The following is a 25363-nucleotide window of genomic DNA, read 5'->3' on the forward strand; positions in this document are numbered from 1 at the left end:
GGTCCTTTAGCAGCGCGTCATTTTCACCTTTTACCCTTTTAGTTGTGTGTTGTTGCCACGGTGACGGCAGATGCCTTGGTTTGCCTCCACCTGTCCACCGCTGAAGGATCTCACCTGACACGCTCGGCTCGCTCAGCGACGCCTGTGGCATACCGAAGGAGTCGGGGTCCGTTTGCAGCTCAGCCATCAGTCACGCATTAGCGTTTCTGTCTCGCCACCATGTGAAAATCTCATGTTGTACTCGTGCCACATACCGGCCCTTTAATCTCTGTATTCTCTTTCTATGGATATACATGGAGGGAATAAAACACATTTAATCAAACTACTGCTGCTTTATGAAAAATTAAACTTGTCAAAAGCAAGGTCTTTCTTTTTTTTGTTCAGGGATTCGGAACCTTTCCAAACATTATCCCCCTGAAGATGTCACACCACCATCTGAAAGCTGTTTAAAATTTCTCTTCCCCACTGACAGGCAGCTTAGTGCAGGCTGCCGGATAATGTGACGTGCACAGTTAGGTTCTCACAGCACTGCAGCAGCCAAATAAGACTAAGAAACAATAAAGGTGGGTGGCCAAGTCTTCTTTTAACTCCTTTTAGCCGAATCTGTCCAAACAGACACAACTCTGGACTGAAGCTGAGGGCTTTTTATGAGAGAATGAACAACGCTGAAAGGACATTTTTAATTATAATTTGTGTCTGTAAATTGAAAAGCAACAAAACACACTGGTGTGCACCTTTGTGAAAAATGTCTCCTGCAAATGATGTGTTTGTGTTATCATCAAACAGGCATTCTGCACCGGCTGCTAGCTTTGCTGTTGTTGTCAAGTTCTGTGCAAATATAAAAATCACTTGATTTGTTGCTTATTTTTATTGGTGGTTATTTACCAAGCAGGCACAATGGTGTGGAAGCAGTTTGTGTGCAGTCAGTGAAGTGTTCCTCTATCCTTCAGTCATGTGTTCAGTGGTAAAATGGAGGCTGGATGCTTCGTGTTTCAGCGTCACTGACACGGGGACCGCCCTGAGATTAGAGACTGACATGTTACAGGTTTGGACGGGAGAGAGAAAAACTACTTACTGAGGCTATGAAAATAACCAAGACAGCATAAAAAAAACACAAGAACTACATTTAACAATAATGGTTAAAACCAGTTGGATTGGACGGAGAGATCATGCAACTTTAAATCAAACTTGACATCTTCTAAAGAAATTACTTGGAAAATTACTTAGAATATAGAGAGCAATGTGTAGAAATTGTTTCACAATTTAGGACGGTCACCTGTGGTGTACCCCAGGGATCTGTGATCGGTCCCTTTATATTAATGATATTTGTAATGTTACAGATCTGTTGAAGTTCATTATTTTTTTGTCTTCTATAGAAAGAGAGCTAGAAATCCTCAAAAACCTGGTTCGATGTTAATAGATTGTCACACAATATATATAAAAAAACTAAATTAAACTAAAAAACTTTGGACATCGAAAAGAATTTGACATGAAGGACGTGAAATTAAAAATGTGTGATGCTGAAACTGAAAGAGTGACAGAGACCATAAATTAACATGGAAACCACATGTTAATTATATCAAAGGAAAGATTTCGAAGACAACAGAAATTCTGTACAAATCAAGAAACATATTAAATTACAAGGCCTTACATATTATTTACTGCTCACTTATACTTCCTTACACATCCTACTGTGTGGAAGTCTGGGGCTCAAACATGTAAAACAACTGTTAACGCAATAGTTCTCCTACAGAAACGAGCCATATGGATTATTAATAAGGTTGATTACTATGCACATACTCCCCCACTGTTTATGAAATCACATGTTATGATATTCAATGACCAGAGGTCCGTTTCATGTAGCAGGTTTAGTGAAAACTCTGAGTTGGTTAACCCTGAAATGAGGGAAACTCTGAGTTTTCCGTTTCACAAAGGGAGGTAACTCAAACCCGAGAAAGAGGGGTAACTCTAGCCTGTTTCACAAAGAGAGGTAACTTAAGCGCTCGGTCAGTTACCGTAGTAACAGACTCTCTGAACCTAACCTGGTCGGGACCAGGTTTTATTCAAGAAACCTGGAGTTTCTTTCTGTCTCCGCCTTCTTTCAGCCACACACGCCATTTGATTTCCTCATTCATTCAGTCAGCAGAGCGAGTTCTTCTACTTCTAGAAGTCCATCAGGCACAGCAGGAGGCGACTTTTTTCACGAACATGTCCTTTTGACAACGATCCCGTGGATGAAGGAGCAGCATTACTGCGCAGAGAAATAAATATTCGTCGGAGATGGTTATCAGACCGCGCATAGATTTTTGCATTTACAGACAATTATCTTTTTGAGCGGCACCATCAGAATGTGTTGGGACAAAAGAAAAAAAAGACATAAAAGACAAATAAATATTTGTATGAATAGGCTTAAAAAAGACATATATAGGCCTATTATATTTTATAAAGGCACTCGTGTCTTGGGGGTGGATTCCCTCAGCCACTGGCCTCCCGTTAGAGGTGGCGGTGCTGGGCACCACCCGTTTTACGGGCATCTGCCTTCTTTCTGTTGGCTCAGTAGAAGTCTGTGTTAGTTTAAATAGGCTTAATTATTTAACAGAACATGATATAGATGATGACTCTAAATTGTCCTTAGGAGTGACTGTGAGTGTGCATGGTTGTTTGTCTCGTTTGTCTCTATGTGGCCCTGTGATGGACTGGCGGCCTGTCCAGTGTGTACCCCGCCTCTTGCCCATTACCGCTGGGATAGGCTCCAGCCCCCCCGCGACCCGACTGACGGATTCAGCGGTATAGATAATGGATGGATGGATGGTATAGATGAGAAGACATAGTTTATGTGTGTGAAAACAGCATTATGTTGGGAATAAAATAACTGCACAGTCAAATAGCCACTTAATATTTAATTTACAGTGTAAAACATGATCAAAATGAGGTACCTCCATGCCGAGGTCTCACCTGTTTGAACAATGTTTTTATATTTCATCTTAAACTGCTGCAGTGCGCTTCTCCCCTGCAGGATTGCACCTAAATGAAATAAATGAATGGGCTACCATTCAAGCAGTTTCCCTGTAATATTATTCGGATTGCAAAGGACTACATTTAAACTTACACTTTTGTGTTGCACTTATTTCTAAAAATGTATTGAAACTCGCCGTATGAGCGCATTAAGATTTCCAATTCCAGGTTGGTGAAAAACGTAGCCCCTCCTCTTCCCCGTTGCCATGGTGACTTGTCGAATCGGGGCTCCATTGATGCTGGCTTTTTAAAGTTGTGGTGCACGCGCTAAACTCAAGGTGAACCTACTCAGAGTTGATTAACCTCACTCAAATCAGCGTTTCTGGAACCGAAAACTCAGGGTTTTCTATCTCAGAGTAGATCAACTCAGAGGTTCAGGAATAGACTCAGAGATGGTTGAACCTGCTACGTGAAACGGACCCCTGGTATATTACAAAATAATGCAAATAATGTATAGAGCTAAATCAAAGTTACTCCCAGTCAGCATACAAAGGTTTTTCTCATCTCAAGAAACAAAGTATAATTTAAGAGAATAAAGGAGATGCATATCAGTTGTAGGGCTTTCATTATGGAATGATGCTAATATAAATGTAAGAAATTGTTGTACATTTTTGGTTTTCAAAAGGATGGTTTCGAAAGCAATTTTTGAGGGCTACAAGTATTTATAATTTGTGAAGGATTTTGGGTTGATTTTGCTTCATTATTCTTCTATTTTTGACTTTATTGGATGCAATTCTGTTTTTTTGTCTTTTCTCTTTTTACTATTATTTTTCTTCTTACTTTAGTATTTGTAAAAATATAGGTTGATGGGATTCAACAGGACAGGCTTAAATATAGCATTACGCTTCAGCCTTTTCATGCTGTGATTGCACTGAACACATTTGTTGTTTACTGTGTGACTGAATAAAACAAACAGACCTTATGAGGATTGTATTATTATCTGAATTGTTGCAACTTGAACTAGTATTTTTCCAACATCGTATAGTTTTTCTTTGTTGATTTATTACCCTTCTGTATCCCCATCTTTCCAGATCTCGTGTCTGGTGCAGAATGCTCCTAAAAGACGCTCCCAGTTTCTGATAATTAGCCACTGCTTTCGCCAATCAGATGCTAATTTCATGCACATTGCCAATTCAAATATGTACATGAATATTTCCCTTCATCCCGGAGTTTAGAACTGGGCTTTATAGTGATTAACAAACCAAACTGCAAGCCAAAAAAAAAAGAAATTTGCAGTAGAAAATGCTTTCGCAGCACTGTGAGTAGAAGAATAGGACTTTAGTGACTTTAGTTGTGGCAGCTGTTGTTGCTGCGCTCCCCCAGTGGCTGCGCCATAACAAACAGAAGAATGATGACATGATACTACTACATTATTCAGCCATGAGACTGTTTGTGGGCTTATTGTTTCTCTTTAGTTGGACTGTTTCTAACAGCTCCTGGGTGGAAACGGCACATTTCTCAGGTGCTTATATAACACCGCAGCTGAGTCAGGGGAAGCAGTTCTGTAACCGCAGAATGATGGAAGGCAGATTATGGGACTTTGTATACTTCCTCTCTCCTACGGATACATTTTAATTCTGATCTAATAATTCAGTGTTCGGCTGTTTATTTCATACGGTAGAAAATTTTTATTTTTAAATATGTTTATTAAATTTTAAAAAGACAAAACAAAGACACAAACATTTGGCTAACATACACATCCAAATTCAGATTTAAATTTATACAGGCGAGAGATTCAGGAGTCATCCCATATAAATAAGATGAGCGAGCAAAATAAACCAGGTGTACACTGCCATGCATGATACAGTCACATGATCAAAGAAAGGTGCACAGAAACAAAAACATATCAATTAAATGGTAGGGTGGCATTCTCAGCTATGATACAAACCCTCTTGCAAGAATGGTCGAGATATTCAAACTCGGGCTGGGCAACGATTAAAATGTTTAATCTAATTAATCACATGATTTCCCTGATTAATCACGATTAATCGCATTTGTACGCAGAATCCAAAAATGAATCCAAAAGTAGTGTATAGCTTTTAGCATTTAGTTTTATTTTAAATGTGCTGCCATATGAATGAAAGTGCCATAACATTTGTTGTGCAAACACACTTTTAACATCAGCATCTTTCTGTAGTTTTTATGTAGAAGCCTCGCTCCACTGTCTGTTTCCTTGAATGACTTGCTGCTATCAGTTGCGTGTTTTGCCTTTAAGTGATATTTTAGACTGGAACTACTACGCTGACAAGACAATTCAACTTGGCTGTAAATGCAGGAGTTTGTTTTTTTTAAATTTATTTTGAAATACGTGCTTTTATGTTGAAACAAGTAAAACAGGAAGTAGCGCCAGTTAGCTCCATGAGCTTCACACAGGCTGTGTTAAAAACCGCATGCTGCATACAACATACTACATACTGCATACTGCATACTACATACTACATACTACATACTACATACTACATACTTCCATACTGCATACTACATACTGCATACTGCATACTACATACTGCATACTTCCATACTACATACTACATACTACATACTACATACTTCCATACTGCATACTACATACTGCATACTGCATACTACATACTGCATACTTCCATACTGCATACTGCATACTACATACTACATACTGCATACTGCATACTGCATACTACATACTACATACTACATACTTCATGCTGCATACTGCATACTGCATACTGCATACTACATACTGCATACTGCATACTACATACTACATACTACATACTGCATACTGCAGACTGCATACTACATACTCATCGATCAGACAGTATGCAGAGCGTTTACCCACAATGCATTCCGCTCCTGCCCGAGCCGAAATCAGCCGGCTTGAAGCTGATTTCCCTTAAGCTCTAAACCAGGGGTCTCCAACACGTCGCTCGCGAGCTACCAGTAGCTCGCCGCCCCTTTCCAAATAGCTCGCCAAAGGGCCAATGAAAAATTCACAGTGTTTGAATTTGCTCCCGGGCTGGTGTAGTCAGTTGTGGTCGTTTTGCGAGGCTGAAATCGAAACTTAATCAGGCCAATCAAATCGTGAGGAGCGGGGTCGGAGGTCGGGCTACCTAGTGACGACAGTGGTGCTCTGTTTGGTTGTTGCGCAACAACCAATCAGAGCCACGTTAAGACAACTGTTTATGCTAGCCAGCATCAATAAAAAGCTGTACAGGTCTGGCTTGCTAGGCTAGTGAGAAGGAGTTTACGATGGCGACAACAAGTGGACAAACCAACAAGCGGATTAAAACATACCATTTTCACCAAGAGTGGGAGACAGAATTTTGTTTTACCAACGTGAACGACAGGTGTGTGTGTCTGATCTGCGGTGCCAGTGTGTCGGTCGGTAAAAGGTGTAATGTGGAGCGCCATTTCACCAAAGTCCACGGCAACTTTTCGCGGGACTTTCCTGCGGGTAGCAGTCTACGAAAAGACAAGATAACGGAGCTGAAGACAACGCTTCAACGGCAACAGTCTCTGTTCACCAAACCGACAAAGAAAGCCAATTCAGCTTCCCAAACTCTGGCAAAAATAAGGGCGGTGGTTTCCAGGCTGACTTTGCAGTGAGAATGAAATCGAGCGTAAAGCAGCATGGGAATTCCCAGGCTAAAGCGGACCCGGACTTTCCAAAGTTTTTGAACTATCATTGTATCATTCATCAGCAGGCTATATGCGCAAAAGTGATGGGATTTGACCATGTCATGACGCCTGTTATCAGGATCATCAATTCCATTCGAGCAAAGGCAAAGCAACACCGGAGCTTCACGCTGTTCCTGGAGGAATGCTCTGCGGAGTATGGGGATCTCCTCCTTCACACCGAGGTCAGATGGCTAAGTCGGGGCAAGATACTACAGCGCTTTCTTTCCTTGCTGGCTGAAATCAAGGCATTCATGGAAACGAGGGAGGAGGACACCACCCTATTATCTGATGCAGAGTGGCTACTTGATCTTACTTTCCTGACCGATGTAACTGAGAAAATTAACCACCTGAACCAACAGTTACAAGGCAAAGTTAAAAATATATGTGACATGATCAGTGCTGTCAAGGCGTTCAGTGCAAAACTCTCATTGTACATTCAGCAAGTGAAAAGCGGAAGATTTCAGCACTTCCCCTCTATCTCAGAGATGCTGGACAGTCACACAGGTGCAGCCAGCGTTTTAAATGTGTCCAAGTATTGTGACCTCTTATCAAGGCTTGGACAGGAGTTTGCTGACAGATTCAGTGACTTTGACAAACTTGAGCCCTGTGTGACATTTATGGCCAACCCTTTCATGAATGTGGACATAAGTGAGATTTCAGGACAGATGGCTGAACTTTTCTGTGTCGATCCTATGGAAATGGAAATGAAGGTTATAAACCTTCAAAACAATGTGCAGTTAAAGTCTCAGCAGCATTCACAGCATTTCTGGAGCTTGGTAGAGCCATATGATTATGAAAATCTTCACCAAGCAGCTCTGAAAATGTCTGCTTTGTTTGGGTCTACATACCTCTGTGAGTCAGCTTTTTCTGACATGAATGTCGTGAAATCAAAGCTCAGAACGAGACTGAGTGATGAACATTTAAATGACTCCATAAGAGTGAACTTAAGTGGATACACTCCAGCATACACCTCTCTTGCTGACTCCTTGCAGTGTCAGTCATCTCACTGGCTAAAAAGGCTGAACTTCTGAACACATTCACACTCACACACACACACACATCTTCACTGCTCAATATTGAACTGAACTAAATGTTTTTTATTGTGAATGCAATTTTTGTTCTTTATTTTTGATGTTTTAATACAGAATGTGAGATGTGGACAGTAACATATTGTAAATGTTCAGGAAAAGAAGGCTTATTGAGTTTGTTTGTTCAAAATGAGCGATGATAATAAATGTTACAAAACACGAGTAGCTCTTGGCCTTTTTTATTTTGTTTAAAGTAGCTCTCGGAGGGAAAAAGGTTGGAGACCCCTGCTCTAAACTCTGTAAACTTTAGCAACATTTGAAACATTTTCAGGTGAGAAAGTAGTCTTTTAGATCCCCAACGTGTTGAAAACCTGACAAAATACCAGCTGTTTACAATTTTGTTCCCATGAATTTGGCGCTACTAAAGCTAGCCGCAGTGAGCAACGCACTTCCTGTTATTTTCACAAAATAAAATACCTGTTGCCTTTTATCATAGGGAAAGCCATTACCATACAATTGGTGCTTTTGTTTTGAAAACAGGAAGTGAACCTACCCTCGTTGTAGCTAGCTTGAAACTGCCGTTTTGACAGGAAATGACGATCGGCGACGTCACGTTACGTTGCATCTTGGGTAGTCTGAGTATGAGTGGTAACCTCATGATGCATACCCAACATTTAGGAGAATCTAGTATGCATCCGGGAACTTCTTGCTTACTCAAACTCGCATACTAACTCAGAAAGTTAGTAGGAGAAGTATGAGAAGTAGGAGAAGTAGCAGAAGTAGCAGAAGTATGAGAAGTATGCGGTTTGGAACACAGCCACAGAGACCGAGGAGCACCTGTAGCGGTGATGTTAGCTGCTAGTTTATCTTTATTTTATTCCTCCATGCTTCGTGGTGTTTGCTGTAACTGTGTGAATGTGATGCATTCAACAGACTTTTACAAAAATAAAACCTGCGTTAATGCGTGATCAAACATTTATCGGCGTTAAATAATTAACAAGTTAACGCGATAATAACGAGTTAACTCGCCCAGCCCTAATTCAAACCAATATATGACAAAAAGGGTCCCCATGTTTTACAGAAAGCATCATCTTTGCTGTGTAATTTACATGTCAGATAGTCCAAAACAACATATTCCAGTATCACCCTGTGCCATTGAGCCTTAGATGGGACTTTATCCATTATCCAATTCAAAAGAATACACTTTCTAGCACAGAAAGCAAGCGTTTGGTGAAGTTTTCTCTTAAATTTGTCATTAATGGCCAGAGGTGGGTAGAGTAGCCAAAAGTTGTACTCAAGTAAAAGTACTGTTACTTCAGAATAATATGACTCAAGTAAAAGTAAAAAGTAGTCATCCAAATAATTACTTGAGTAAGAGTAAAAAAGTGCTTGGTGAAAAAACCACTTAAGTACTAAGTAACTGTTGAGTAACGTCTGATTTATTTGTTAACACAAGCATTCAATCAGACAGACAAACATACTAAATAATCATCTTTAGGCAAATTAGAGTTCATCCAATTGATAAAATAAATGAAAATGAATTAATTAATTACAAAATAGCTTAAATTAAAATAATCCAGGTAAATTCAAGAACTTCAATAGAAAATAAAAGAGACTTAGGAAACGTTTAAAACATATGTAACCCATATGTAACCTAAAAAACAAACATTCACCTATCCATGGGGGGAAAAACGAGTTCAGGAAACTTAGCGCTACATGTTTCCTCAAGTTAGCTGTTGAGTTTCTGCTGAAATGTGCGTTTGTTTTGGTTGCCACAGAAGACACATAATGTAGCTGCTGTTTCTCACTCTTTGTAAGGTAAACATGCTTTCAGTATGAGGCCTCGTCTGCGTCTTCATTTCCCACCGTTGGTTCTGACATTTTTCATCTGTTTCTTTCTTTGTTTGCTACGACTGCTAATGCTAAAGCTAACCCGTCCCGCCGCTGAGATCGAGTACGGTCACGTGACCAGACTGCACGGCTGCGTCTGATTGGTGGAACACAGTCAGGTGGTAGAGCCTTTGGCGGAAGTCTCTCTCTCTGTCAAAATAAAACATTAAAATGAGGCGTACGCGGGGGGATAAAAATAATGAGGCGTAGAATACCAAAGAGGTAAGAAGAAAAGTAACCAGCTCATTGTAGCCTAATGTAGCGGAGTAAGAGGACAGTTTCTGCTGCACACATCTACTCAAGGAAAAGTAAAAAGTATAGAGATTTAAAACTACTCCTAGAAGTATAATGTTTTAAAAAACTTACTCAAGTAAATGTAACTCGTTACTACCCACCTCTGCTAATGGACAAATTGGATATTTCCGGTTTCTATTTTACACTTGGGGCACGTTGGAGATGAGTTAGGGTTGAACTTATGACGTTGAGAGGGAGATATGTGGGCTATGTGGGAAGAAATTGTTCAGAAAACACTGAAACAGAATAAAATTCTGAGAGCTTTTAGAACAACATTCCATGCAGAGAAATGAATCCACCCCCCAAATATGTGAATATTCAGCCCCATTTTGTCTAAACAACTAAAGTAAACCAAATCACTCAGTGACTCAACACTGAATCTGCTAATATCCAATTCCAAACCTACAGAAGCTGCAGTACAAGGATCTCTGCGATGGAGCATCACTATAAGCTGCATTATCAGGAGGAAATGATTCTTTAACCGAGGTCCTAATTTGTGTTGTCATCTGGAGACGCTGTGTGGAGCTGCTTCATTGGCCATGAATGAAAGAATGAATTTGTGGGCTGATATATTTAAGCAATTACACCCACATGAGCTTTATTTAATAAGAGTTGGGGCTAATATAGTATATACTGAAAGCAAAAATCAGTCTGGGTTGTGTTGCAGCGTGCTCTTAATTACAGTCAATGGAGCAGCTCGAGGGCCTCTCAGCTCCCACTTGAGCATTTGGTGTGTTGTCTCCAGCCTTGATAGAAACATCACTTTCACTCATCTGGATGTAACTTTGTCTCAGAAAGAACACTTTTAGAGAAGACGCATTTACTGCTTAGAGGCAGATTTGTACAATGCAGGAGCTCTGCTGTGCTTTCAGCAACTATTTAAAAATCCTTCCCTTCTCAAGACACTTTTAAAGACTGTTGGCAGAATGCAACAATATTAGAATAGAAAGAGAATTCAATTCAATTCAATTCAAATTCAAAAATACTTTATTTATCCCAGAGGGAAATTAAATGTTGATGTAACTCAATTAAATCAAGGAGTTATTATAGAAAAATACTTTATTCATCCCCCAATGGGGGAAATTCAAATTAGTTAAGTAGCTCAAAAAATTATTAATATTTACAATGATTGTGTATTAACAACAACAATAATAACACCAATTCTAATAAAAGTACCACTACTAACTAATAATAATAAATGACTAAATAAAAGAAATAATAATAAAAAATAATAAAATAATAATAAATGAATAAATAAATTAATAAATAAATAATGAAAATAATAAAAAATAACAATGATAAAAAGAAAAAGAAAAAAATTTAAGAAATTTTTTTTAAAAATGTTTTTTTTTTACATTTTGTCAAAGAAAAGAACCCAACATTTTTTAATCATGAAATTATTAAGATTTAGCTTTTTTTTTTATGTTGTGACCATATTAGCATAAATGCTAACACAGAGGAACACATTTACAACTCATGACGTCTCATCTGGAGGCTTCAGACAGCAGGCTGCATGATATCAGGCACAAATGTGAATCCTATCAGGCGGCGGGGACCCAAACTTTGACCATTTTGTAAAGTATGGCGTGGTCTACCCTTACGTTATCCCTAATGTTAACTGGAGGGAAAGTTGGCACAGTCCTGTCCTGTTGGTCGGAGCTGACACTGATTCCCCGGGACGGGAGTGTAGCGGTGTGTGATTTAGCGGCGTATGTTAAGTGCTGCTGGAGCTGGAGGCGAGACTGTGGGCACCGGGGCAGAGAGAGCGAGCTGAGAAAGCACCGAGTTGACAAACTGGCCTGATTAGACGGGGTGTGAGATGACATGGATCATACACACACTAACCGAGCCAGGGAGACAGATTGGCCGAATTAAAGAGGGAAAGTGAGAGAAAGAACCATCAGAATCATCTCTGATGGAGATGCTGAGCAGGTGCAGGTGCAGAAATCTGGAGCTCCATTCAGGAGAGGTGATGTTTGTTCAGCTCTGCTGGACTGTGGTGGTGTAAGAAATTGGCTGAGATGCATTGTAGCGTTCACATCACGGTTTCATTAGCTCTCATTTAGCCCGAGGCGTTTCACACTGCATTTCCTCCTCTCATCTGCTCCTTTTAGATCTGCTGGCGTTACAGGAATAGGTAACAGAAAACGCTCCGTATTAAAACACTTAGTCTAAGATATGCAGTGAAAAGACTAGTTCATTTGTCATTTCTGTAAATGTTATTGATTTATGTAGACGTCTGTGTGCCCGTAGCAAATGGGAATCTTTCCCTTCCTCCTCCAGAAAGCAGATGAAATCGGATCGCGTTTATTTCAGGGTAATTTTATCTTTTACTCGCCGGCACTTTGCTGAAAACTGGAACTGCCGAAAGGCGAAGATTATGTTAAAATAAAGAGAAACGCTGGGAGAAAGATCTGGGGCATCGGATGAATCCTGATCTCCTAATGGTCACTTTCTCTGGGACACAGTCAGAGGACAGAAAAAGGACAAGAAGAAGACAAAAGAAGGACAGGAAGAGAACAAAAGAGGACAGGAAGAAGACAAAAGAGGACAGAAAGAGAAGCTCACTCCAGAAAACACATGCAGGTTCTCAGTGTGGTGTGGGGAAGGGGGGACACGGATATTCAAAAAAGCAAAGTAGATTTATTTTACAAAACAAAGTAACAAACAAAAGGTGCGGCTGAGCCGGATTCAAAAACCTGAACTGTGGAAAAATTATTTAACAAAACAAAACACTTGGCATAACATGGCAAAAAGACTTAACTGTGGCGTGGCATGGATGGTGACGGGGAAGGATCTCACAAAGACTGAAGGAAAACAGGGAACTTAAATACTGTGGGGAACTGATGAGTGCAGGTGACATGAATGAAACTAATTACAGGGAAACTAAAACATGGGAAAACTAAGAACTAAACTAAGGCATGACTAAAACGTGATCTAAAACCAAACATGACCTAAAACATAAAACTCAAGACATGAGTCCATGGCGTGACAGAGCCCCCCCCTCAAGGGGCGGATCCCAGACGCCCCTAAAAAGTCTGAGGGTGGGAGGGAGGGGCTCGAAGCCGGTCAGACGGGGGACCAGAACCCCGGTGGCGTGGCTGCAGCGGCCGACCAGGCACGCGGCAAGAGCACCCGCCTCGGGCGGCAGTAGATGGTGGTCTGGCGGACGCCCAGACCTGACGGCGTGGCAGGAAGAGGCGGTGGTCTGGCGGACGCCCAGACCTGACGGCGTGGCAGGAAGAGGCGGTGGTCTGGCGGACACCCAGACCTCAGACAGCATGGCAGGAACAGGCGGTGGTCTGGCGGACGCCCAGACCTCAGACGGCATGGCAGGAACAGGCGGTGGTCTGGCGGACGCCCAGACCTCAGACGGCATGGCAGGAACAGGCGGTGGTCTGGCGGACGCCCAGACTTCCGTCTGCGTGGCGGCAGGAGACGATGGTCTGGCGGGCACCCAGACCCCCGACGACGTGGCAGCAGGAGGCGGTGGTCTGGCAGGCGGCCAGACATCCGGCGACGTGGGGGGAGCCCCCCCCCCCCTTAAGGGATGGATCCCAGACATCCCCAATATCTGGGGGTGGGAGGGAGGGGTTCGAAAACAGGAGTCCATGGGCCGGGGCCCCATGGGCTCTGTGGCTTGGTCTGGCCCTGTGGCTTCTTGGTCTGGAACTGTGGTGCCTGTGGGCTGCTCTGAGCCTGTGGCTGTGGGCTGCTCTGAGCCTGTGGCTGTGGCCTTCTCTGAGGCAGGGGCCTGCTCTGTCGCAGGGGCCTGCATTGTGGCAGGGGCCTGCTCTGAGGAAGCTGGGTCCTGGGGCTGTGGTGTAGGTAAGGAGGAGGAGGAGCTGTACAGCGCAGCTACCTCTTGTGGCTCCAAGCCGAAAATTTCCAGCGAGGCAGTGCGCTGCACAGTCCTGACCTCCTCCCAGATAGCTGACACACCTGGCATGTGCTGGAGGATCTGCTTCTGCAAAAAGAAGTCCAAGACGTCATTAGCACAGTTCAGTCTTTCCCAGGAGGTGCTGCTCGATCCTGAGCGGCACCAGAAATCCCCGACCAGCTCCCAAAAGGCTGAGTAATCCGCCGCGTCCATGATGGTGAGATCCTTCTGTCAGTGTGGTGTGGGGAAAGGAGGACACGGATGCGGAGTGCAGCTGATGGAAATGAGTGCAGGTGACGTGAATGAAACTAATTACAGGGAAACTAAAACATGGGAAAACTAAGAACTAAACTAAGGCATGACTAAAACGTGATCTAATACAAACACGACCTAAAACAAAACTCAAGACATGAGTCTATAGCGTGACACAGGTCACATGTCTCGGTCACCGTTTCTTGAGGATGAATACGGGTCGATCTTTGACTAACCATGGGAATCCAGGAGAATCTCATATTCTTCTGGTTTATTCTGTCGACTATACAATTTGAATTTGTTTGAAAAGTGTTATTTTGTTTGATTTAAGCAACAAAATGTGACAGTTTGCATGTATTACAACAGGAAAATATGATCACACCATCTGATACATGCTGGGATATTACTATCTAATGTTTTTTTCTATGAATGATGCTGTTGTGGTGTTATTATGTATGTTATGATGTGACAGACCTGTTGTTTAGAGCATCAGTGAAGGATTCAAATGAACTACCAGAATTAATTTAAGACGGGGATTTGAATTCACCTTTGACTTCTGTATGTTTGTGTTTTACAGGGATTTGACTTCTGTATTTCATGTCAGGGTGGGGTGGTGAAGGTAGGACACGGACTTTTTCAAAAGGAAAACTGGATTTATTATACAAAAAAAAAAAAAAAAAAAAAGTTTAAATGAAAGGCCGGATTAAAAAAATCCACCGTGACAAAACAAACAAAGAACTAGGCATGGCATGGAATAAATACTTAACTTCAAGAACGACGAATATCATGGGAAGCACAGGTAGGTAAGCAGACAGACAGGTCAGGTAAGTGTGGCAAACAAAGATCCGGCGACAAGACAGGGGAGACTGGAAACTAAATAGGGACTGAGTGATTAGTGACTGGGTGCAGCTGGAGGGGAATGAACAGGTGCAGTGAATGAACTAATGAACTGAGTGCAGGGAAGCTAAAACATGGCAAAACTAAACATGGACTAAAAACCAAAACGTGACCTAAAACTTGAAACATAAGTTCCATGGCGTGACAGAGCCCCCCCTCAAGGGGCGGATCCCAGACGACCCAAAAGTCTGAGGGTGGGAGGTAGGGGCTCGAAGCCGGAGGTGGTCCGACGGGGGCCAGACATCTGGCGGCGAGCCTGCATTGGTCGATCAGGCAAGCGGCAAGAGTTTCTGCTTCGAGTGGCAGGAGGCGGTCTGGCAGGCGGCCAGACATCCGACGACGTGGCGGCAGGAGGCGGTGGTCTGGCAGGCGGCCAGACTTCCTGCGACGTGGCGGCAGGCGGCCAGACTTCCTGCGACGTGGCGGCAGGAGGCGGTGGTCTGGCAGGCGGCCAGACTTCCTGCGACGTGGCGGCAGGCGGCCAGACTTCCTGCGACGTGGCGGCAGGAGGCGGTGGTCCAGCGGGCGGCCGGACATCCGACGACGTGGCAGGAGGAGGAGCTCCCCCCTTAAGGGATGGATCCCCACAGTCTGGGGGTGGGAGGGAGGGGCTCGAAACTGTGAGTCCATGGGCCGGGGCCCCATGGGCTCTGTGGCTGGGGCCAGCTCTTTGACTGCTGGGGCCAGCTCTTTGACTGCTGGGGCCAGCTCTTTGACTGCTGGGGCCAGCTCTTTGACTGCTGGGGCCAGCTCTTTGACTGCTGGGGCCAGCTCTTTGACTGCTGGGGCCAGCTCTTTGACTGCTGGGGCCAGCTCTTTGACTGCTGGGGCCAGCTCAGTGGCTGTGGCTGGGTCTCTGGACACTGGGGCTGCGGGTCCTGTGAATCTGAGGAAGGAGAGAAGCTGTACAGCGCGATGACCTCTTCTGGCTCCAAGCCGAAAACGTCCAGCGAGGCAGCGCGCTGCACAGTCCCGGCATGGATCCACGCGTCCTCCAGGTTCGCAGTCCACCCCCGGAGCCCCCGCCTTACTGACAGGAAAACCAGGAGCTCACCAGCCACCCGCAGTTTCTCAGGCGAGGAGTCCCGCTCCAAACAGCGCCACAACTCGTCGTACAGATCCCAAAACTGGTCAAAGTCCGCCGCGTCCATTTTAGGCCGGATCTTTCTGTCAGGGTGGGGTGGTGAAGGTAGGACACGGATGCGGACTTTTTCAAAAGGAAAACTGGATTTATTACACAAAAAAAAAGTTCAAATGAAAGGCCGGATTCAAAAAATCCACCGTGACAAAACAAACAAAGAACTAGGCATGGCATGGAATAAATACTTAACTTCAAGAACGACGAATATCATGGGAAGCACAGGTAGGTAAGCAGACAGACAGGTCAGGTAAGTGTGGCAAACAAAGATCCGGCAACAAGACAGGGGAGACTGGAAACTAAATAGGGACTGAGTGATTAGTGACTGGGTGCAGCTGGAGGGGAATGAACAGGTGCAGTGAATGAACTAATGAACTGAGTGCAGGGAAGCTAAAACATGGCAAAACTAAAAACTAAACATGGACTAAAAAACCAAAACGTGACCCAAAACATAAAACTTGAAACATAAGTTCCATGGCGTGACATTTTACAGGGATTTGACTTCAGTATTTCTGTGTTTTACAGGGATTTGACTTCAGTATTTCTGTGTTTTACAGGGATTTGACTTCTGTATTTCTGTGTTTTACAGGGATTTGACTTCTGTATTTCTGTGTTTTACAGGGATTTGACTTCTGTATTTCTGTGTTTTACAGGGATTTGACTTCTGTATTTCTGTGTTTTACAGGGATTTGACTTCTGTATTTCTGTGTTTTACAGGGATTTGACTTCTGTATGTTTGTGTTTTACAGGGATTTGACTTCTGTATTTCTGTGTTTTACAGGGATTTGACTTCTGTATGTTTGTGTTTTACAGGGATTTGACTTCTGTATTTCTGTGTTTTACAGGGATTTGACTTCTGTATTTTTGTGTTTTACAGGGATTTGACTTCTGTATTTCTGTGTTTTACAGGGATTTGACTTCTGTATTTTTGTGTTTTACAGGGATTTGACTTCTGTATTTCTGTGTTTTACAGGGATTTGACTTCTGTATGTTTGTGTTTTACAGGGATTTGACTTCTGTATTTCTGTGTTTTATAGGGATTTGACTTCTGTTTTTCTGTGTTTTACAGGCATTTGACTTCTGTATTTCTGTGTTTTACAGGGATTTGACTTCTGTATTTCTGTGTTTTACAGGGATTTGACTTCTGTATTTTTGTGTTTTATAGGGATTTGACTTCTGTATTTCTGTGTTTTATAGGGATTTGACTTCTGTATTTCTGTGTTTTACAGGGATTTGACTTCTGTATTTCTGTGTTTTACAGGGATTTGACTTCTGTATTTTCGTGTTTTACAGGGATTTGACTTCTGTATTTCTGTGTTTTATAGGGATTTGACTTCTGTATTTCTGTGTTTTACAGGCATTTGACTTCTGTATTTCTGTGTTTTACAGGGATTTGACTTCTGTATTTATGTGTTTTACAGGGATTTGACTTCTGTATGTTTGTGTTTTACAGGGATTTGACTTCTGTATGTTTGTGTTTTACAGGGATTTGACTTCTGTATTTCTGTGTTTAACAGGGATTTGACTTCTGTATTTTTGTGTTTTACAGGCATTTGACTTCTGTATTTCTGTGTTTTACAGGCATTTGACTTCTGTATTTCTGTGTTTTACAGGGATTTGACTTCTGTATGTTTGTGTTTTACAGGGATTTGACTTCTGTATGTTTGTGTTTTACAGGGATTTGACTTCTGTATGTTTGTGTTTTACAGGGATTTGACTTCTGTATGTTTGTGTTTTACAGGGATTTGACTTCTGTATTTCTGTGTTTTACAGGCATTTGACTTCTGTATTTCTGTGTTTTACAGGCATTTGACTTCTGTATTTCTGTGTTTTACAGGCATTTGACTTCTGTATTTCTGTGTTTTACAGGCATTTGACTTCTGTATTTCTGTGTTTTACAGGCATTTGACTTCTGTATTTCTGTGTTTTACAGGGATTTGACTTCTGTATTTTCGTGTTTTACAGGGATTTGACTTCTGTATGTTTGTGTTTTACAGGGATTTGACTTCTGTATTTCTGTGTTTTACAGGGATTTGACTTCTGTATGTTTGTGTTTTACAGGGATTTGACTTCTGTATGTTTGTGTTTTACAGGGATTTGACTTCTGTATTTCTGTGTTTTACAGGGATTTGACTTCTGTATGTTTGTGTTTTACAGGGATTTGACTTCTGTATTTCTGTGTTTTACAGGGTATGATGGGTGTAGTGGCCTGGATGTTGCTGCTACTCTCCTCAGTCATGGTGCCTGTAGCATCCCAGAAGCCCCCTGGGCTCAGTGTGGGGGTCATCCTTGGCCAGACTCGCCCAATCTCCGACCAGGATGTCCGGCCACCTCAGCGCCCCGATGACCCCCTCGATGTGTCTGTGGTCACGCTGAGGATCAATCAGACAGACCCGAAGTCTGTGATTACACAGGTTAGAGCAAACTTATTCATACGGTCTTCTGCAAAGTCCTCAGTTTAAAGTAGGGCTGGGCGAGTTAACTCGTCATTATCGCGTTAACTCGTTAATTACTTGACGCCGATAAATATTTTATCGCGCATTAACGCAGATTTTATTTTTTTTATCATTTCTTTTATCTAAAAAAATATATATTTGGGCTTTTGTGCCTTTAATGGAAAGTTCAGAGAGACAGGATGCAGGGGGCAGAGAGAGGGGGAACGACATGCAGCACAGGGCCGTCTGATACAGGACTCGAATCAGGGCCAGCTGAATCCACTACGCCACAAACCACCCTTGTTTTCTTATACTTTTTTTATTATTGTAAAAGTCTGTTGCTCACAGGCTTTTATTTTGTAAAAGTCTGTTGCTCAATGGCTTTTATTTTGTAAAAGTCTGTTGCTCACAGGCTTTTATTTTGTAAAAGTCTGTTGCTGTCTGCTGTGGAACAGGAAAAGAAAGTAATCGGCGGATCCACCAAACATGGAGAAGGGTACGGAACTTTTACTCGGCCATTTTCATTTTAAAGTTCTTCCAGACGGCGGAGTCGACAGAACCAAAGTCATCTGTAAACACTGCCAAGTTGAATTGTCTTCTCAGCGTAGTAGTTCCAGTCTAAAATATCACTTAAAGGCAAAACACACAACTGATAGCAGCAAGTCATTCAAGGAAACAGACAGTGGAGCGAGGCTTCTACATAAAAACTACAGAAAGATGCTGATGTTAAAAGTGTGTTTGCACAACAAATGTTATGGCACTTTCATTCATATGGCAGCACATTTAAAATAAAGCTAAATGCTAAAAGCTATACGCTACTTTTGGATTCATTTTTGGATTCTGCGTACAAATGCGATTAATCGTGATTAATCAGGGAATCATGTGATTAATTAGATTAAAACAAGTTTTCTTGGACGTGTCCTCAGGTGTGTGAGCTTCTGACTCGCACTCGTCTCCACGGCATTGTGTTTGCTGATGGCACCGATCAGGAGGCCATCGCCCAGATACTCGACTTCCTGTCTGTTCAGACGCAGCTTCCAGTCCTGGGAGTTCACGGAGGCTCCTCTATGATTATGGCCGACAAGGTGAGTAACATTACGCATGCCGTGCACACACAACGACCTGTAAAACAAACTCCCCCCTATTATTTATATCTATCTGCTCACAAAGTGTTGGGGAATGGGAGCGGGGTGCTGTAATTGCCCCTCTGTGCACGCTCCAGCTGCTGAAGGTTAATGCTTTTCATCCCACAGGTTTTGCAGATGACATGTTTGCAGTTCAGTCAGGCACTTATTTCTCTGATAGATGTGGTGTTTAGGAGCTCACTCCACCTGAAATGAAGCTAATAATTCACTATAATCCACTGGGTTACAAGCATAAAACACTATATTTCATGCATTAGTTTGTTCATTCTTTAGGTCTTTATTTTGTAGGCGTAAGAAAAATGAATGTTATATTTTTCTATAAGTTACTCAAGCCTTTTGGTGGCTGTGCTGAAGCCGTCTCTGTTAGAAGTGAACGTTGTGCATTAGAAAATGGCTGTCTGGGAGCATTTCATACGGTCAGTGGACGCTGTTCCGTAGAACATACAGAACATCATTTTTATTTCATCACACAATCAAGCGTTGGTTAAATATGTAAAAATGTATCATCCGCCTGGTCTAAAACTGGAACATAAAGAAAGCCCACCGCACAGCAGGAGGCCAGAAAACTAGATCCCTATTTTTTTAGAAAGAAAAGAGAGGATAAGAGAGTGAAAGATTTCCTTTTTTATGTGTTTGTTTGCTTGATTTCTCTGTCTCTGGTGCTCACAGTGGAGCTCGCTGACTGACAGACAGAGCTCAGCTTAGCTTTGATAAAGTAAAACTGGCTCTTTAGCTTTTGAATCTCACAGGGCACCGAGGCCAAAACACAGGAACCAATAACCACGGCAGCCCTTTGAAGTACGAGCTGATGGGGGATCCAGTGGATCCAGTGAGAAAAAGATGAGACAGAAAGAACAGACAGGGAGGGGGGGGGGCTTGAGACTTGGCTTGAAAGGTGCGATGAGTGAAGGTCAGCGACTTAAACTTCCCCACTGAGTATATAATGATGGGGAAAATAAATAAATCAGCTCTTCCCGCATTAAATGGCTGCTGTTCATGCACCATTAAAGCTGGTACTTAGCCCCCGACTGCTCTAATTGTACGGCTCGGTGGCTAAAAGTTGGAGCGTACGCTCACTTTGGCAGCTCCCAGGTGAGATGGCTCGGGGTTCGGCCGACTGTCAGGAAGCTACTGAGGCTCGTTCAGACGGCAAATAACTGAAAACGCGTTGGCTTTTCTTTGTGCAAACGGTTGTTCAAAGTATGGGAGAGAAAATATACGAGAGGACGGCGGTGATCATCTTTATCTGATCTTTATCCAGGTTTCAGTTGCAAATAATCCCTTAATCCCTTTCTCCGGTTATGATTTGAGCAACAGCCGAGGATTATTCTCATCTGTTGGCCAACACCCACATCAGATAATTCACGGGTTTAGTTTCAGCCATACCTTCACTGCAGGGTGATGTTCTGCTATCTCTATAGAGTTCCTGTCTGTATCTGTTGCACCAGTGCTTATAAAGATCTATTAATAGTTACTTTACTTTATTTACTTTAAAAATGGCTTCTCAAATTGATTGATTGATTTTTTTTTTAAATTTATTTAGTCATTTATTATTATTATTATTATTATTATTATTATTATTAGTTAGTAGTAGTATCTTTTTATTAGAATTGGTATTATTGTTGTTGTTGTTAACATACAATCATTGTAAATATTAATAATTTTTTTGAGCTACTTGACTAAATTGAATTTCCCCCATTGGGGGATGAATAAAGTATTTTTCTATTTTATTCTATTTTATTTTATTTTATTCTATTCTATAATTTAGGAAAGGATTAAGCGCTATATTTGTATAGAATCCTGGGAGGCCATAAGAAAAACATAATATGCAACAAGCCCTTCTTTTGTCTGCCTGTTTGCTTTTATGTTTCAAAGGCTTGTACATATACCTCTGAATAAATAGGTATAATTATTATTTCTGTTTATTTAAACAAACAATCATGTGGAAAATAAATTATATCCTCGGTGAACTAAGGTTTTACATAAAAGAGAATCGCGGGGGATCAGGGAGGAAAGACATCAGCAGTGATCTTAGAGAGGCGAGGGTTGCAGGAGAAAGACTCTGAAAAGCTGATTCATTTTCAGACGAAGTCTCAGCAGTTATTCTTCTCTCAACTGTCTGATTAGACAACGAGTCGCTTCAGCATCAAACATAAAGGTGTTCTGCTATTTTTTGATTTCACAACATTCGACACAATTAGGCATCAGTGTTGTGAATACTTCTAAAACATTGGCTGTGTTCCAAACCGCGTACTTCTCCTACTTCTCCTTCTACTCCTACTAACTTTTTGAGTTAGTAAGCGAGTTTGAGTAAGCGAGAAGTTCCCGGATGCATACTAGATTCTCCTAAATGTTGGATATGCATCATGAGGTTACTACTCATACTCAAACTACCCAAGATGCAACGTAACGTGACGTCGCCGATCGTCATTTCCTGTCAAAACGGCAGTTTCAAGCTAGCTACAACGAGGGTAGGTTCACTTCCTGTTTTCAAAACAAAAGCACCAATTGTATGGTAATGGCTTTCCCTGTGATAAAAGGCAACGGGTATTTTATTTTGTGAAAATAACAGGAAGTGCGTTGCTCACTGCGGCTAGCTTTAGTAGCGCCGAATTCGTGGGAACAAAATTGTAAACAGCCGGTATTTTGTCAGGTTTTCAACACCTTGGGGGCCTAAATGACTACTTTCTCACCTGAAAATGTTTCAAATGTTGCTAAAGTTTACAGAGTTTAGAGCAGGGGTCTCCAACCTTTTTCCCTCCGAGAGCTACTTTAAACAAAATAAAAAAGGCCAAGAGCTACTCGTGTTTTGTAACATTTATTATCATCGCTCATTTTGAACAAACAAACTCAATAAGCCTTCTTTTCCTGAACATTTACAATATGTTACTGTCCACATCTCACATTCTGTATTAAAACATCAAAAATGTTTCAAATGTTGCTAAAGTTTACAGAGTTTAGAGCTTAAGAGAAATCAGCTTCAGGCCAGCTGATTTCGGCTCGGGCAGGAGCAAAATGCATTGTGGGTAAACGCTCTGCATACTGTCTGATCGATGAGTATGCTATATGTAGTATGTAGTATGCAGTATGTAGTATGAGCCCAAAACCATCCAACATAATTAGCTGTGAGGAACATCTGGCTGTGTGACTGCAGTCAGTGGTGTGGTGATAATCTAAAGGATGAAAATGAGTCACAGTTTGTAACAGTTCCCATTGACCCTGCGCTTTGTGTCCCCAAAAAATTCTCTCAAATCGAGCTTATTCTGGAGGCATGAAAGAAGCCGCTCATCACTTAGTACCTTGAGCACCTCAATTGGGCCGAGTAATTTTCCAGCCAGGATTTGCTTTATGGAGTGAGAAAACAGAAGGAAAAAGGTGATGCCAAGAAAATACAGGAAAAAAAAAAGATTTAAGCAGGCAGTGCTCTAAAATAATAAACATACATGAAGGTGGGCAGCACAAGTGTTACATACTTGGTGTTAAAGTGGTGTTAAGCTGCCAAAATGCAAATTTAGCTGTCATGATTATGTCATATTTCAAGTAAAGGCTTTCAGCAGTCATTTTTATCACCTATTCAGGGGGACTCATCACTGTGCATCACAGGAACAGACACTGCTGGAAACTGGAAGGCCAGTAAACCGCTGCAGCAACTCTGTTTGAAGATACAAACTTGGGTTTGCACACCGTGGGCCTTCTGAGCACGGTTACAGTCTGAGGATTTGAATAGTTTAAGCTGCCTCTGATTTAGGGCTGACTGCGTAAATTTAAAAAAAAGGATTCTGTTGTTAGTTGCTTTGGATTTCCAATTCCAGCCTGGCCTTGTTGTTGGGATTTTTTTTCAGGGTCTTCTTTTAAGCTGCCTTTTCTAAACCAGCACCAGCTGGGGTTGGTTTGTCCTACGGGAAAACTCTTTGTCCACACTGTTCTGAAACCTGAATCTGAAATTTCACACCCACCCAGGTTGAAATGGTGAGTGAAATTGCAATTTAATGTTACATTTTTCTAATTTCTTGGTAAGTTTCCAATTAGATTAAACATGAATTTCATGGAGTTGATATTTGATAGCTCGCTGTACCTCCCAAGCTAATCAAATCAAATCAAATTTATTTGTAGCACATTTCATGTACAGAACAATTCAAAGTGCTTCACATAAAATAAAAGCATTGCAGCAGAGAGTGGAAGAAGCATTAAAATACACAAAAGAATATAAAGAGAAACAAATAAAATAATTTAAATTAATTTGAAAACAAGCAACAGTCCAGATGAGTTCAAAGATATTGTGCAGATTTTATGCATAGACACATGAGAACAGAAATGTTTTTAACCTGGATTTAAAAATGTCTACATTTGGTGAAAGTTTAATCTCCACTGGCAGTTTGTTCCACTTGTTTGCAGCATAACAGCTAAATGCTGCTTCTCCATGTTTAGTCTGGACTCTGGACTGGACCAGCTGACCTGAGTCCTTGGATCTAAGAGCTCTGCTGGCTTTATATTCTCTGAACACATCACAGATGTAAACCATCAGCAGGCTTTTAAAATCTATTCTGTGACTGACTGGAAGCCAGAGTAAAGATTTTAAAGCTGCTGTGATGTGTTCAGATCTCTTAGTCCGGGTTAAAACTGCAGCAGCAGCGTTCTGGATGAGCTGCAGATGTTTAATGCTCTTTTTGGGAAGTCCAGTTAAAAGAGCATTACAGTGATGGAGTCTACTGGCGATATGGTAATGGTAAGGTAATTTTTATTTGGTCATTATAATACATAACAAAACATAAACATCCATCGATTTCTTTGATTATGTAATGACCAAAAGGGTCTAGGCTGAAGTAAAAAGAAACTTATTGTGCCTAGCCCTATTACACACGTTATATATGTCTCCAAGAAAACAAGACTAGCAAACACAACTGCAGCCGATATTTGATGAATGCATGGATGAGTTTCTCCTGGGCTGTGTTCCAAACCGCATACTTCTCCTACTACTCCTACTAACTTTAACTTTTTTTAAGTTCCCGGATGCATACTAGATTCTCTGAATTGTTGGGTATGCATCATGATGTTACTACTCATACTCAAACTACCCAAGATGCAACGTAACGTGACGTCGCCGATCGTCATTTCCTGTCAAAACGACAGTTTCAAGCTAGCTACAACGAGGATAGGTTCACTTCCTGTTTCCAAAACAAAAGCACCAATTGTATGGTAATGGCTTTCCCTATGATAAAAGGCAACGGGTATTTTATTTTGTGAAAATAACAGGAAGTGCGTTGCTCACTGCGGCTAGCTTTAGTAGCGCCGAATTCGTGGGAACAAAATTCGAAATAGCCGGTATTTTGTCAGGTTTTCAACACGTTGGGGATCTAAACGACTACTTTCTCGCCTGAAAATGTTTCAAATGTTGCTAAAGTTTACAGAGTTTAGAGCTTAAGGGAAATCAGCTTCAGGCCGGCTGATTTCGGCTCGGGCAGGAGTGAAATGCATTGTGGGTAAACGCTCTGAATACTGTCTGATCGATCAGAATGCAGTATGGAAGTATGTAGTATGTAGTATGTAGTATGGAAGTATGTAGTATGTAGTATGTAGTATGTGGTTTTGAACACAGCCCTGGTCTCAGGAATTTTTTCAGCTCTGTTAGCTATTTTTTGATTTCACAACATTAGACACAATTAGGCATCAGTGTTGTGAATACTTCTAAAACATTGGCTGTGTTCCAAACCGCATACGTCTCCTACTTCTCC

The 25363-nt window shown here is 41.8% G+C and overlaps 1 protein-coding gene across 1 annotated transcript in view; it reads left to right on the forward strand.

Moving 5' to 3' along the window:
* LOC142378208 (glutamate receptor ionotropic, NMDA 2A-like) overlaps positions 1 to 25363 on the forward strand; it is a 191210-nt gene that overhangs the window by 28450 nt on the left and 137397 nt on the right. Inside the window, exons 3-4 of the mRNA XM_075462471.1 lie at positions 18241 to 18465; positions 19413 to 19571. Of these exons, the coding sequence (XP_075318586.1) occupies positions 18241 to 18465; positions 19413 to 19571 (384 nt within the window). The remainder of the gene's footprint in view (positions 1 to 18240; positions 18466 to 19412; positions 19572 to 25363) is intronic.

This window comes from Odontesthes bonariensis, chromosome 4, assembly GCF_027942865.1.
Source record: "Odontesthes bonariensis isolate fOdoBon6 chromosome 4, fOdoBon6.hap1, whole genome shotgun sequence".
NCBI lineage: Eukaryota > Metazoa > Chordata > Actinopteri > Atheriniformes > Atherinopsidae > Odontesthes > Odontesthes bonariensis.